Source organism: Schistocerca cancellata, chromosome 1 (assembly GCF_023864275.1).
Source record: "Schistocerca cancellata isolate TAMUIC-IGC-003103 chromosome 1, iqSchCanc2.1, whole genome shotgun sequence".
Classification (NCBI taxonomy): domain Eukaryota; kingdom Metazoa; phylum Arthropoda; class Insecta; order Orthoptera; family Acrididae; genus Schistocerca; species Schistocerca cancellata.
In genome coordinates this window covers 1,092,856,195-1,092,872,036 of record NC_064626.1, presented here as the reverse complement: position 1 = coordinate 1,092,872,036, position 15,842 = coordinate 1,092,856,195, and the positions used below count along the sequence as shown (strand labels likewise).

General features: G+C 41.0%; 1 protein-coding gene across 5 annotated transcripts in view; it reads left to right on the top strand.

The window, feature by feature from the left end:
- The window catches only part of LOC126091487 (skin secretory protein xP2-like), a 586,258-nt gene that overhangs the window by 533,774 nt on the left and 36,642 nt on the right, over positions 1-15,842 (top strand). Inside the window, exon 1 of one of the 5 annotated variants that reach the window (XM_049907068.1) lies at positions 12,989-13,021. The exons of the other annotated variants lie outside the window; for them this stretch is intronic. Coding sequence (XP_049763025.1) covers positions 13,000-13,021 — 22 coding nt within the window. The 5' untranslated portion in view covers positions 12,989-12,999. Of the gene's footprint in view, positions 1-12,988; positions 13,022-15,842 lie in introns of those variants that run through there. 5 annotated transcript variants of the gene reach the window in all.

Sequence of the window (15,842 nt, the reverse complement as noted above, 5' to 3'; positions counted from 1 at the left end):
AACGGCATCTTCTGTTTGATGCTGAAATTGTATGGCGGAAGTTGGGGGAATAGACAGGACTATCAGTGCAACAGTTTAGATGAAAAAAAGTATGTGCTGCGAATAAACCGTTTCTTGGGTGACTGTAATATAAATGCACCAAAAAGATTTTATAAATTAACAACTGATTTTGGAAGTGGTTGCTGACGATTTCTTTTATACTCCTTAACGAAAAAAGCACTGCAGCTTCTGGTCGCTGCTGTCAGTATATTTCTGCATTTTCACACTTTACATGTTTTTCTACTTTCACTGCGAAGCGGCAGTATCATCTCTTTAAAATGCCTCGAAGGAAAACTGCATTTTTGTTGTGTTACACTGAGACTGAGGTGGCGCAGTCCTAAGGCACCGCACTAACGGCTGAGAGGAGCTACTTTCAAATGCCCGTTCACTCTTCCTGACCACGGTTTCCGTGGCTTTCCTGGATCACGAAAGGCGAACTGCCCAAGTGGTCCTGTAGAAAAGGGCCCAGGCGAATTATTTCCTCCATCTTCGTCCACAGCGAGTTTGTAATCTCTAATCATCTCGTCAACGGGCGTACAACCTCATATTCCTTTCTTCCGGTTTGTTTTACACAATGGCTGATGTGATTAAATTCATTTGAGTGACCATATTGTACGTAGTTGCTTCACAATTATTGAGGGTAATTTAAATCCGTCTTTGCAACTACAAGAAAACGCGTGTTTTTGCCACCAAAAGCGCTTCGTTTTACTGAAATAAAAATCATCAGCGGTCTGCAGTGAAAGCGTCCACTTGCACGTTCATGGATTATTTCTTCGTTTCGACTGATAAGAGGTCTATTGTTCTTTATTTTGTGACGGCACTATATCTCATGGAGATTAATATCAATATATTTATTTTACTTGGGTACTGACAGAGGAAGAACGACGGGTGCAAGCTGCACAGGGTTCACTTGGCAGTCGATGTTCTTTTGTGGCTGATAGTGATGTTTGAAAATTTCTACTCCAGACAGAGGGAGTCTACTCCAGACGCGGCCCATTACAGAGTACCGATTCCTTTCAACCAAATACCAGGCGAGGTGGTAATGGCGATACTGAGGAAGGGCTTTGCAGGTCCGGCACTTGCTTTACAACCAAGGGAAACATTTAGATAACGTTGACCAGAACTGCAGGATAGGAATTACTTTTAGTGTAATTTTTGGGCAATATATCCAGAAAAAACTGAAACGCTATTATATGTGAAAGTGTCTTTGTTAATGGGTATACGGAGTGAAGCCGATGACTCGCCCGTCATGTACAGCACATGTATGTCGCTATCGTCCCAGGAAGCCCGTGACAACAAATTTTGCAACATGTAGCACAAAATGACTGCGAATTCGGGGCGTTACTATACGAGCTTGCTGGGATTAAATGTGAGAGATGTTGACTTTGATGTGGCCAATGTTGTTCATTTACTATTTTTCCCGGAACTCATTTCAGGAGAACGAAACCACTATTCTTTCAAGAAGTCAAGAGGTGACATCATCCCATACCAGCGTTAAAACGGAATCATCCACGTCCAAAAGCCCTAACAAATAGAAATTTCGAGCGCTACCGTCTCACATTTATCTTACTTTAGTGGTCAGTGATCATCATCCACATATCCACAAGTATCTACACATACAAAAAATTCGCTTATGACCCAAACTGTGATGTGATTTGTAAAATACTGATCAATGTGGAACGAGATGCTGCGTAACAAAGAAAATTGCTCGTTTTCGGAAGGAGATGCCTTCAGTTATCGGTTCTGCCATTGTGACTGAAGTATTCTGTGGCGTTTGTAAATAACTCTGATTGATTAACAAAATATTTCCAGCTCTATCTCGGTAACGACGCTTTCGCTCATATTTGACGCAAATGTACTGGTGCTTCGTGCTGGGACGATACCTAAACGACTAGTCACAAAGATAAGTCGCATAATTTTTCAGCTGAGGTGCATTATTTGCTATTACGTTTTTATGAAAATAAGAGACTGAAAAAATGGAAACTGTAAAGGCATAATAAAACAAGCGAAGATGCTGCCAGTAACCTGTAAGCTGGTATGCAAGTATCTAACAGTGTTCGAGATGTTGACTAAATGTACAGATACCGGCATAGGTATAGCGTATCAATGATTGCCAAGTAAGCAACTTGAGCTAGGGACCAACAGTGTTACGGATTTATAGTTTTCATTTGACTCGTCCTCGTAGTTCGCTACTGCAGATATCATGTCTTGGTCGATCTTAGTTTACGTAACAGCAAAGGTCCTGCAGTCTTAACGTCTTAATAACAATAGCCAAATTTGCGTAGTTCTCTCCCGACTGATAAGCTGAACTGTTATGCGTCGTTTTGTGACTGCCGATAAAACGGATATTAGGTATTTAGACAGGAAGATGACTGATGAGGATTTGACTCGTCGTTTCAGGGGAGGTAACTGTGTAGCAGGTCACTTGTTTTTTATCGCAAAGCCTTTGATGGATCAGATTAAATATCTTACGAGTATGTCCGAGCATTGCCAGGGTAATGGGATCCTCACATAAAGTTAGACAGCAACAGGTTTCAGAGCAAATAAATTTTAGATTGGGTTCAAACCAAATTGAATCAACTGTTAAGTTGGGAGATTAAACCTTTATTATTATTTTCGTTGCCGTATTTCGATGTGACCTGGCAGTGGAATAGCAGTGGACTGCCAGTGACATCTGGGATTTTAATTTTTTACTTTAAGATCCAGGTAGCCATTTATCTTATACCATTTTCAGTTGCCGTGATTAATATGTGAACTTTCTCATCTGTTACTTCTTTCTTGGTAACGCGCCAATCAAAACTTTAGGGACTTTCGTTGACTGTGCGACATTGCATCGTGAGCTATCTTCTCTCTGACAAATATCATTTACTTACATTGGGAAAGCAGCAATTCTCTTACGTGAGACTGAGGGATAGTCAACACTACGTTAATTATTGGAAATGACATTTCATCTACAAATTTCTTTTTCCCATTTTGTACGCTGTTTGTACTGCGTTGCAATACTTAATTCCCGGAATATGGAAACTATTGCACTAGTTACGAGACTGCACTTGCAATCCTTAGCTGCTGCTCATCCATTTTTTGAGAGCAGTTGCTGTTTTCAGCCTGTGCTGAAGTAAGTAGAAAACAGTGGAAGTTACGTAGAAAGTTAACTGTAGCCACCTATTTAGTTGCCACAAAATTCATTGGAGATGTTTTAAATCTGTAATTGCCCACAGCTGATGTTTCTAACTTGATACAGAGTTAACAAGTTTCCGTGATAATTCAGCACACAGGAAACAGGTCATTTTTTATTATAAAGGAAGTCATTTATTATAAATGGGAAATAAAAGCTGCAAATCGTCTGAATAATGTGTCGATCAATGATCACAGGATATTGCTGTTCCTAAAGATGCTTTATGAGTGTCCAATAGTAATTATCTAACAAGGATTCACAGAGAAACAACAGCTAAATTTCTCATCACTTACTACAATGTTATTGAGATTTTAATCCTTGATCAATTTGAATATACACAGGACAACGATAAGCCTTCCTTTAATTTGGCTTTACAGAGAGATGGAAAATTTATGCAGATACGGTAATGTTTGCCAGTCTTACCGATGTCTTTCACCATGTTCTTAGTAAAGCTGTTCAGTTTTAGATCAAGATCAGGAAGTAGAATTTAGCTGGATTCTAAAAGTGGTTTGTTTATCACTTTTGTCGGCCGCGGTGGTCTAGCGGTTCCAGGCGCTCAGTCCGGAACCGCGCGACTGCTACGGTCGCAATTTCGAATCCTGCCTCGGGCATGGATGTGTGTGATGTCCTTAGGTTAGTTAGGTTTAAGTAGGTCTAAGTTCTAGGGGACTGATGACCACAGATGTTAAGTCCCATAGTGCTCAGAGCCATTTTTGTTTATCACTTTTTGTGTTCCATTTTGATGTTACTGGTGAGTAGGCAGACAAGCAAACCACCACAGTCGACACGGGCCACGTGTTGCACCCTTTGCTTTCCCTCTTCTGTCCCTGCGCTCCCACACTAAAAATAGAGTAAAAACAATCACAAAACCCCCTGCATGTTTCCTGAAACGAACAGCACGTATGTTACCGTACGTGTGGTTTTTAAAACAAATTTAGGAAACTCAGAATAATGCTTATCGGTAAATGACACGCGCCCCATTAATATGTCGAAAGTAGAGCTGATCAGCGGTGTTCATGGTCGTTTGGTTGTAGTCGTTTTAAGAAGGAATATCTAGTTTCGTTCAAGGAACATTTTTAATTTAGTCCAATCTGCTTATGTGCGAATAAAACCCAACAAGAAAAACAAATGTTACTTGGTAAGTAAGTTCGTATGTGTCACTATGTAAGTAGGCTGTTCAGGTTTTTATGTTGGTAACGCCACGTAGTGCTCTGTATGAAAATCGCTGACTGCGCTGTGTGCAGCCTCTGGCTGCTTGGACTCATTGTTGGAATATTCGCTAGTGTAGCGTTGGACAGTTGGATGTTAACAGCGCGTAGCGTTGGGCAGTTGGAGGTGAGCCGTGGATGTGGGGGGAGAGATGCCAGAGTTTTGAGAGGTTACTATGAGCGGACGATCTGCACGTGTGTCCGCCAGAAAAAGGATATGATGAACTGATATATATATACACACTTTTGAACACTATTAAGGTAAATACATTGTTTGTTCCCCATCAAAATCTTTGATTTGCTAACTATGCCTATCAGTAGTTAGTGCCTTCAGTAGTTTGAATCTTTTATTTAGCTGGCAGTATTGGAGCTCGCTGTATTGCAGTAGTTCGAGTAACGAAGATTTTTGTGAGGTAAGTGATTCATGAAAGGTATAGGTTATTGTTAGTCAGGGGCATTCTTTTGTAGGGATTATTGAAAGTAAGATTCCGTTGCACTAAAAATATTGTGTGTCAGTTCAGTGATGATCAGAATAAGTAAAGAGAGAACTGTCTGAGTACGTTCAGTTTTGCTCTGCAGTTTGAAAATCAAATAACGTAAGAGTTTTTCCAGCACTGTCATTATTTTTATTTATTTATTTATTTATTTTTTTTTTTTTTACACACAAAGGGGAAGTTTCAGCAGCACAAACCCTAGGCTCAATCTTCGATCGGCCCTAGGCTTATTTTCTCTTATCGCTTGTTTCGCTAGTAGCAATGATTAATCGATGTGAAAAATGTTGAGTTGCATCGTGGTTTGTTAAGCTATGACGAACCTTTTGCCCGGTTTAGTCCAGCAACTCGACGTGGCATGCACTCAACAAGTTGTTGGAAGTCCCCTACAGAAATACTGAGTCATTGCTGCTTCTGTAGACGTCTATAATTGCGAAAGTGTTGCCGTTGCATGATTTTGTGCAAGAACTAACCTCCCGAACATGTCCCATAAACGTTCGATGGGATCCATGTCGAGCGATTTGGGTAGCCATATCATTCGCTCGAACTGTCCAAAAATTTCTTCAAACAAACCGCAAACAATTGTAACCCGGTGACAAGGGACACTGTCATCCATAAAAATTCCTGTCGTTGTCTGGGAAATGAAGTCCATGAATGGATGCAAATGGTCTCCAAGTAGCCGAACATAACCATTTCCAGACAATGAATGGACCAGGGGACCCAGTCCATTCCATACAGACACAGCCCACACCATTATGGAGCCGCCACCAGCTTGCACCGTGTCTTGTTTGACATCTTGGGCCCATGGTTTCGTGATGAATATTTAAAATCCGGACTAGTCTTTCCAATCGTCTAGGGTCCACCCGAATGGACACGATCCCAGAAGAAGCGCTGCATGTGATGTGCTTTTAGCAGAGGCACTCGCTTAGGTCGTCTGCTGCCATACCCCATACCAAATTTCGCCGCACTGACGTATACATTCATCCTACTTCTAACATTGATTTCTGCGGTTAGTGACGCAGTGTTGCTTGTCTGTTATCACTGACATCTCAACGCAAACGCCGCTGCTCTCGGTCGTTAACTGAAGGCCGTCGGCCACTGCGTTGTTTTTGGTGAGAAGTAATGCCTGAAATTTGGTATTCTCGGCACATTCTTGACACTGTGGATCTCAGAATATTGAATTCCCGTACGATTTCCGAAATGGAATGTCCTTTGAGTCTAGCTGCAACTACCATTCCGCGTTCAAAGACTGTTAATTCCCATCATGCGGCAGTAATCACATCGGAAACCATTTCACGTGAATCACCTGAGTTTAAATGACAGCTCGGCCAATGCACTGCCCGTTTATATCTTGCGTACGTGATACTACCGTCATCTGTCCGCAGCTCGTGGTCTAGTGGCTAGCGTTGCTACCTCTGGATCATGGGGTACCAGGTTCGATTTCCGGTAGGGTTGGGGATTTTCTCTGCTTGGCGACTGGGTGTCTGTGTTGTCTTCATCATCATTCGTGACAGTGACTAGATTGATCTGTGAAAAACCTTGGAATGTGAAAAAATTGGGACTTTGTACGGGCGCTGATGACTGCGCAGTCTAGCGCCCCACAAATCAATCATCACCACCACCACCGTCATCTGTATATGTGGTTCTCGCTGTCCCATGACTTTTGTCACCTCAGTGTACGCCCTCAATAACTCACTGGGTAAGAATGTTCAAACGTCGGACTAATGAAAGGCCATACTACCTCCTATAGGACCATGTGTAGTAAAGCACTGTAGTGTTCAAACCAACCTTCGGTTTGAGAAATGGGATCATCGCAATGGTTAAATATTTAGGGATATCAATGTCAAACTACTTGATCTGAATGACTTCATGAATCTGGTTGCGGACTAGACTGATATTCACTTGAAGAGTACTTGTTAAACGTAGTTGATCGACGGAAGACGTTGGTAACAAAACTGCCATCAGATCTCTTCTTGAATATTTTCCATTCTTTTTCTTCCTCCTCGTCTTCTTCTTCTTCTTCTTCTTCTTCTTCTTCTTCTTCCATCATGGTCTATGCCATAGGTCAGTTCCGTCATCTAAATATCCAGCCATTTCTTTCTTGGTCTTCCTACCGATCTGGTCGCTAAAGCTCTGAAATGTAATGCTTGTATTGGTAGTCTCGAATCTGGAATTTTACGTAGTTGTTCTAGCCAGCTTTGTTGTTACGACTTGATCTTCTCATTTATAGCATACATCCCAAGCTCTACTCTTACATTCGTTCTTTAGTCTATCTAATCTTGTGCAGCCCTTCAGTCCTCTTAGAAATTTCATTTCTATCGCTTAGATTCTAGTTTATTGCTTTTTAGCGATTGTCCAAGTTCAAATAGCAAAGTAGGGGCGGCAATCACCCGATAAAAAAGATTCTTTTGTGTTTCCTATGTTTCTCAATGTTCTAGTGATTGTTTGCATATCAATTGATGTTTCTTCAATTTGTTGTCCATGTCGAGTTCATTCTGGTAGTTTGTATTATTTCCCATGTAACTGAAGTGACTAACTTGTTCAATTGTTTTGTTTCCTATTGTGACCTTAGTCCTCAATGTCTTTGCCCCTTTGAAAGCCATAACTCTTATTTTTGGAATAGATATTTCCATATTATTTTCGTTAGACATCTGGTTAAGCCTGTGGATGGATCTTTGTATCGAAATTTCGCTGTCCTGTACGACGACAAGATCATCTTCAAAAAGCATTTTATTAAAAAATATGATAGTGATAATCTCAAGCCTGGACCAAGATACTGTTTCATGTCTCAGTCATATAGTCAACATATATACATATATAAAAAGTGTGGGTGGTAACTAAACCCTTGTCGGGACCACTTGATTTATAGGTATGTCTTCTGATGCAGCATGGTTAGTCTGTATTATGTTTGTACATTTATGGAGAATATTCTTTCTTGTCTAATATGTTCCATAACAGTTTTTTGCCTATTAAGTCTATAAATGCGATGTTGTGTTTCCTTCTTGAACTCTTTGTTTCTCTATAACTTGATTAAGTGTGAAAGCACCAGTGCAGAATCTCGCTTTTCTGAAACCATTTTGTTTTTCAGATAACAGATTTTCAGCAATAATTTGCAGACCTCGATTTATTATTTTGGCGCAAATCGTCTAGACTCATTTTGCGCCCTTCCCCCCTCTTTTAAACCAACCAACCATCTTTTACACAGTGTCCTCTAATGTTGAATTCACAAAGGAAACAAAAACGAAGCAAAATTAAGCATCTGCTTCCTTGTAGTTAGGTGACTGGCTTACCAAAGGCTAGGGGAAGTAAACCTTGATCAAAAGTTACTGGTAAGTCATGAGGCCGAAAGTTGACAGCTCCCAACACGTCTGTAGAATGACTGCAGTGTCTTACTCATGATCTTAAAAGAAATTAGCTGATGGATTAAATAGAAGACGCATCAAGCAAGAAAAGGATAACCGGCTTGGATTAATGTGGAGTACTTAACAAGATCAATTAACGGAAGAAAGAAAGAGAATTCAAAGTGCTGCACATTTTACCATGGGTTTGTTAAATCGATGGAAGAACGTGGCTGAAATGTTCATCACTCCTCCGACAGTGAGTCTGAAGAACATCATGCACTACATAAAGGTATACTGTTAAAATTGAGAGTGCGTGTATTTTAAGCAGGGGTAAAGAACGTTACTTCTTCCCGCATAAATCTGTCGTACTGTTCTTTAGAATAAAGTTTGGAATACACAACGTTTTTTTAAAACTTTGACGGTAATTTTGTTATTTTGCATTGTCAAGACAGCGTTTTTGTTACGAAGTGCGGAAGTTTATGAGCACAAACTACTTAGGTGTTACGTCGTACAACGTTTCTGATAGCTAAAATGCAGATACGAGTTGAGATCAGGGCGGTAAAGATGGACAACGCGGAAGGTAACTGCCAGAAGACAAAGGTTATGAAGGCACCACTTTGATACTAATTATCGAAGTTTTGGAATTGGTTCAGAGTCCTGAAGGCAGAAAAATCACATGATAACATTCCAGTTTCCAAGAGCACAAAACTACTCACTTGTACTTTGATAAATGTGTTAAGTCCGTTTGTTCGACTAACAACTCATTCAAATAGCTATTAGTTCCCCGATGTAAATGCAGAACTGATGCCGAATAGCAACACCAACTTGGGCTAAATCACCCTGATCTCGCTGGATCTGTTGTCTGCCGTCATCGAGGATGCGCTGCCGACCCTCCGATTTCGCGATGTCAGATCAGCCCCCGAAATTTGTTAAGGATTGTGATTTCTTAGTCAATTAATGGCACAGATAATAAAAATCAGTAGTTTATAATGGAAGGAGAATGTTTAACAAAAAGAAAAGTAACATCGATTGCGTTCCAAAGAAGCGCAATAAGATCTCCACGCGATTAGAATGGGACAGAAAATCGCTAATATCGAAAAGAAAACGCCCTGGAAAGACTATTTTGGCCGGCATAAAGTATGCCAAGGTGACTCTAAGTAAGCATCTGACTGCGTAATGTTAAGCGCTCTCTAGACGATCGATAATATTATGCCACAATATTCTGTTTAGGAATGTTGGACGATAAAAACGCTGCTGCTTTGTTAATAATTGCACTACTTTGTTGCAAGCCGAAGAAAAAGGTGGATCGAAATTCGGTTCAAGGAGCGTTGAAGATCATTCATGAGGGAGAGAATTGAGGGTAAACGAAAAAAGATTATAACTTTTTACGTGGTGATGGTTCCGATAAACCTCGTCGTTAACCAAATGTAGCACTACTTGGCTGATGGCTGCGATGCAATTACTATGGCTTTAGCAACTGATGCATAACGTACGTTAGTTTGTTGGTTTTAAGTGCCAAAGAAATCTACTTGTAACAGATAACTATCATTTATCTGGGACATAACAAGTTTTTTGTGTGACCTATAAAATTTAGTTTTTGTGGTATAAGACGTCCCAAAACCGACCAACGAATTTATGTACAAAATGCCAATTTTAGAGTCTTTTTCTCTCGCCCCGTGGACTTCACATGTATTAATTTTTTTATTTCCTTTTTTGGAAATATCGTCCTTCGTGGCTGTAGAGTACCTTTCTATGTATTTCTAAGAAACATATCATATGATTCATATTTCTGTTTGTGTACTCCAATGCCATAACTTTCCAGAATGCCGGCAGAGATTTATACATTTCGATGCACTCTAATAAGAAAACCCTTTCGTATTGTTTTGAACTCATTTTCAATACAACAATAACGAACTGCGAACACAGAGATATCCAGAGACTGTTGCACGCGAGAGACTGGTACATGGATTGCCAGCGATCTTGTCAATACTGCCGACAGTTTTTCAGAAATTTTTGATGTGCTACATATTATTGCGCAATAATATTGACTGTCTGTAGGGGACATTTAAATATTTGCCGCTTCGTGGAGTTTCTTCAAACAGCTGAATTAAAAGTTGGAATTCCAATGAATAAACAATTGTTCCGAGTCGTAAACGCCGATTGTAATTTTTCACTTCAAAAATTTATGTCAAATTAAATTAAAGGTAACTGTTTCAAGCGCACTTTCTCATCAGATCACATACATTTCCTTGACATACAAAACCAGTAGGAGTGAAAAATAGTTGAACACTGCGTCTTGCTGTCTCTTCTAATTTTGTAAATACATGCAACAGTTCTAGCCTGACGGAACTAAAATTTGTCAGCCCAGTTCGAATACGGAGCAACCACAACAGTCTAATATATGCAGTTGCGACGTTTCCTCATCGTGGTTCCCTGTTATGAAAATTGTTACCGTGGAACGACACGCCTCTAGCGGCGAGTAAAACAGCTGAATCTTGAAGAAATACTTTCGAATAGGCTTATAATTGTAACTTATCCCGCTGAAATTAAGAGGCAGACACACACACACACACACACACACACACACATTTTATGCATGGAGAAGTGCGTATGTTTATGTTGTCCGTTCTTATTATGATAGGCACTTTCCTTGTACGGAATCTAATGATTCGCACATTCTTACACTTCAAACGAGTTTATAATGCACGAATATTTTTGTAACTGTAATTATTTTTGTTTCAAAAGCGATGTGTTGATCCTTGCCGTTTGTAGTCAGATGTACATAGCAACAATTGTGGAGTTGGTTTCTCCTGTTGTTGGGAAAGAGTTTTATTGCTTCTGACGTTTTATTGTCACGTTGTGTGGATTCCCCTTCAGCCGCAGTTGTGGTAACTCATTCGGTACTTTCAGTAATGTAGGTGTTGTATTTCATTAGTTTCCTACGTTCCACAGTCACTGAAGTTGCTGGAAGTGTAATGAAGAAAACTTCACGTTGTTGACTAGACATACACGACGTCTTTCTGCAAAAGGTCAGGTCTTCTTCCATGTACTAATCATTTTGTCTTCTTAAAAGAAAAGGCAGCCTTCATTAGATATATAGATGACAAGAGAATCGTAAATAAACTGCATCTAATGTACCGCTTCATACCTGATGGGATCCACAAGAAACTAAAGAAAGACAAATATGGCGTAATTTTTTAGTTGCTGCCGATTTTCATGTCATCATACGCTTCTTATTGTAAAACTGTGTTACAAATCAATATAAACGATAATGTTCGCACTCATCCGATATCGTGTTCAGAACATTAGCTTTGAGTCCGTTTGGAGCCCTGCTGTCGCAGTGATAACAAAAATAAGCAGAAGTGTCGTGACTGTTGTGTTACACTACAATACAGTTCTATATAACTACAAAAGTAGATATTTGTTCATAATCTCATATCTCCGAAAGTTGTTCACGGATTGCTTGGAAATTTTGGCACAACATTGCATTCGAATACTTACGAGTTTTTATAGGCCTACTGCAACGCCATCTAGTATACATGTAATAAAAGTGGAAACTCTGTAAAAATGTAAATGTTGTTTCGTTCAAAATCGTTAATCTCCGAAAGTTTTTGACCGATTGCTTTGAAATGATACAACATTCTATTGGTATTCGCTCGTGTATTTTATTTACCTATTTTCAAGTATATGTAATACATAAATTTATGTAAATTTAATAACAGGAGAACGTTGTTAACAAACAGGAAAGTTGTACTCATGTTTATGGATTATTAGTTTATGATTAGAATATTACTAAAGACTCTGAATTTGCAGTGGCAATGAAAAAGGTTCATGGTGAGAGAGAGTGGAAAAGAGGAGATAGACAGAGAGGGGTAATAGGAAATGGTCATAGAAAACGGGAAGGAGGAGATGCACAGAGGAGGAGGGGAGGAGAAGATGGTCAGAGGCAGAGGGGAGAGTGGAGGCAGGAGGATATGGAGAGAGAGGGCGGATTAGAAGGTGGACAGAGACAGAAGGAGAAGCTGGTGGACAGGGAGAGGGAGAAGTAGGAGGAGATGGACAAAGAAAGGGGGAATGGGAGATGGACAGAGACGGGGGAGAGAACGAGAGTAGGACGTATATCCAGTTACCATATATATTAGAAACGTGTGCTTTCTTTTTCCTTTCTTTTCCATTTCAATAGACTGGACCACAGTAAAGCATGGCCGGATACAGCTGATGTATATTTTAACACAATTATTAATGAAAGGTTTTCCCCCCTCGTTCCATTTTGTCTCAGGAACGAATCCACTTGTATGCACCCTCTTTCGTTTTAAGTTATATCTTAGGGGGAATAAAAGAAGCAGATGTAAGTTGATCTTAACAACCTGCCTAGATCTCGGCCTGAAGATGCTGATTAGGTTACGGACGAGATTAGACCTTTCTGTTTACTCGTAGTTGTGCAGATGCTGTGCGCAGCATCCACGTGAGCTCACTGTTGGGCGGAAGGTAGCGTGGGAGGCGGTGACTTAGGGCAGTTGGCAAGAGACGCAGCAGAGCGCCTGCCACACTCGGCGGGGCAGTGCGCGGCGTTAAACGCCGGGCGGCGCCCCACGGCTCGGTGTGGTGTGGTGTGGTGTGTGGGCGCGCGTGACGCTGTTTACGTAAGCCGTAATCCCCGGCAGGGCGCCGCGAGGGGCTTCTGCGGCCGGCCGCGGTGGCGGGGCCCGGGCCGCCGCTGAGTCCGCGCGCGCCCCCACAGCCGCATGGAGCTGCGATACGGAGCAGGTGAGGGTCGGCTGACCAGCTCCCCCGCACTTCCCAGCATCTCCCGTGGAGCACCAATGTTTTTCTGTCCTCCCGATTCCTTTATTAACTGCCTCTTTCCCCCGTATATTTCTTCAGTGACCACGCTTACAAGTAGAATCCCGGGAAGTAGTCTACTATTGATAGTTCAGACCTCCTGATTGACAGGTATCGAAAAGTTTACGTGTAGTAATCGATATTGCTGTCAACGTACAGTCTTTTTTTCTGTTCATGCTTCTACGGAAAGAAGAAGGTTTGCCTCAAGGGAACGCCGGGAGCGGAGAAAGAATGACACAGCCTACGCGTCTAGAGACGTCGCGAGAGGGGAATTTTTACTCGTTTCTCGCTCAGTACTGGCAACCAACGGATGCACTCGCCTCGTACCGATCAGCACCTACGGTACTGTATAAATAACACACGGAAGTAATAAGAACTCAGGAAATCGGATTGTATAAACGTTCATGTTTAACCAAACTCGTTACATTATTTATTTCTCAGTTGACTTGAGGACCCATGTCACGGTGTGCGCGGCCCATCCCGCCAGAGGTTCGAGTCCTCCCTCGGACATGGGTGTGCGTGTTGTTCTTAGCATAACTTAGTTTAAATAGTGTGTAAGTCTAGGGACCGATGACCTCAGCAGCTTGGTCCCTTAGAAATTCACACACATTTGAACATTTTTGACTCTAGGACAGTTAACACGAAATTTTCTGATTTGCGTATACTTCTTTCCGTGTTTGTAGCAACTATACTATTCAGCGTTCAAGCGTGTGTGCACTCGCTTCTGAACTGAATCAATTGTTATCATATGCTCTCGCAATGAAAATGAAGATGTAAAAACTCCACGAAGCAAGAAGATTGAACGCTGTCATGTGTTCATTTGAATAAGCGGAAGCAACAATATCCTTGGTTAAAATCGATTGTCTCCAACGGTAACCTAACGTACTGCGTTTTACGTCAGCGTTAACTTCCGCGTCGCTCGTGGGAGTAATGCCGACTACAGGCAACATTCTTTCAATTACAAATCATAGGACAACAATTTACTATTAATTTTGTAAATGAAGGTATTCTATATGAAGAGATTTCTAGTGCAGAAAGTGCTATGGGCGTAGTGAAACAAGAAACAGACGAAAGTCGGGTAAAAGTTTTAAAGATTTAAAACGCAAAGAAACTGATGTGCCAAACATTAGTAGCTTCGTAGGATTGAAGAGGTATTGCTTAAAACAGACTTCATTAAGGAAGGAATATACTGAGAAGCAGTAGTTAGTATAACCAGCTCTTTGAACGGGTTTCGGTATGCTGTTCTTGAATTTAGACCACAAATGACTATTATTACACGCTTTTCCACTGTAAGAAATTTCTCTCGGCTTCTGGAGTTACCCCAAAGTATGATACTGTAAGACATAATAGACTAAAAGTAAGCAAAATATGCCAATTTTAAAAAAAAAATGTTTATGATTTCATTGTCACCCATTCCAAGAAAAATGTGATCTAGTTGGGAGCTGAAATTTATTGCAACCAAATCTCCCTTAAACTAACCGTAAAATCATTGTCAGATGTGCCCATCTTCGTTAAAAGCATGATCAAATGTTGGTCGCCCTAGGTGAGGATCAGCAGCCACCTATCGATCTGTTGCTCGTTGCTCTTGTACTTGTCCTCACTCCGTACACCTCTGTGCTGGACGAAATGAAATAAGACGGCGGCCATCTACTGAATACGGAGTAAATTTACAGAATTATTTGTACTTGTGTACCGATGCACATCTTACACCGACCTGATAGTAGCTTCAGTAGAAGTATAACATTTACAAACTGTCCCACACGAAATGAAACTTTTAATACTCCATGCTGTTATTGCGGGCTCCTGTCCGAAGAATGATTTGATGCAGTCTCTACGTTAGTCTGTCGTGCTATCCTGAACAAGTCTCTTCATCTATACGTAGCTGGTGCAACCTAAATCCAGCTGAACCTGCTCACTGTGCTCAAGCCTTGCTCCCTCTGTACGACTTTTGTCCCTTCGCATTTCCCTCCATTACGAAACTAATCAGTAATGCCTCAGGATATGTTCCACTAACCGATCCCTTCTTCCAGTCAATTTTGGCGTAAATTTCTTCTCTCCCCAATTCGATTCGGTACCTGTCATAAATGCAGTGATGAGGTTTCGGCAGTCCACAAAGAAACCAACAATTTGCTGTAGGCTTTATTTTCGTAACGCTTTTTATCTATAGATATAGCTTTTGGTTTTTAAATCTGTGTAGGGAAGAGTGTTCTGCGTTGGTACTCTTTCGCTCCTAGCCAGTGCTGTAATAGAAGTTTAATATACAATGACAAAAAAAATCGCAACGCCAAAAGTAATTAATGTCAAATAATGGAATTTGGGAATACATTTGTCTACGTAACATATTTAAGTAATTAACATTGCAAGATCACAGGTTAATGGAAGCATCACATAAGCTATCGCAAATGTGAAATTCTGGTACATTAATAAACGGTGTAACTGCCAGAATATTGTATGCAACATGCAAATGTGCATGGATTCTCTTGTACAGGTGCTGGACGTCAGTTTGAGGAATGGAGTTCCATGCCCGTTGCACTTGTTCGCTCAACACAGGGACGGCTAATGCTGTTTGTGGATGACGCTGGAGTTGTTGCCTGATAATGTCTCGAATGGGCTCGAGTGGAGACAGATCTGGTGATTCGCCAAGACAAGACGACATGTCGACACCTCTATAGGGCATGTTGGGTTGCAACGGCAGTATATCGGCGAGCGTTATCCTGTTGGAAAACACCACCTGGAAGAGGTCGAA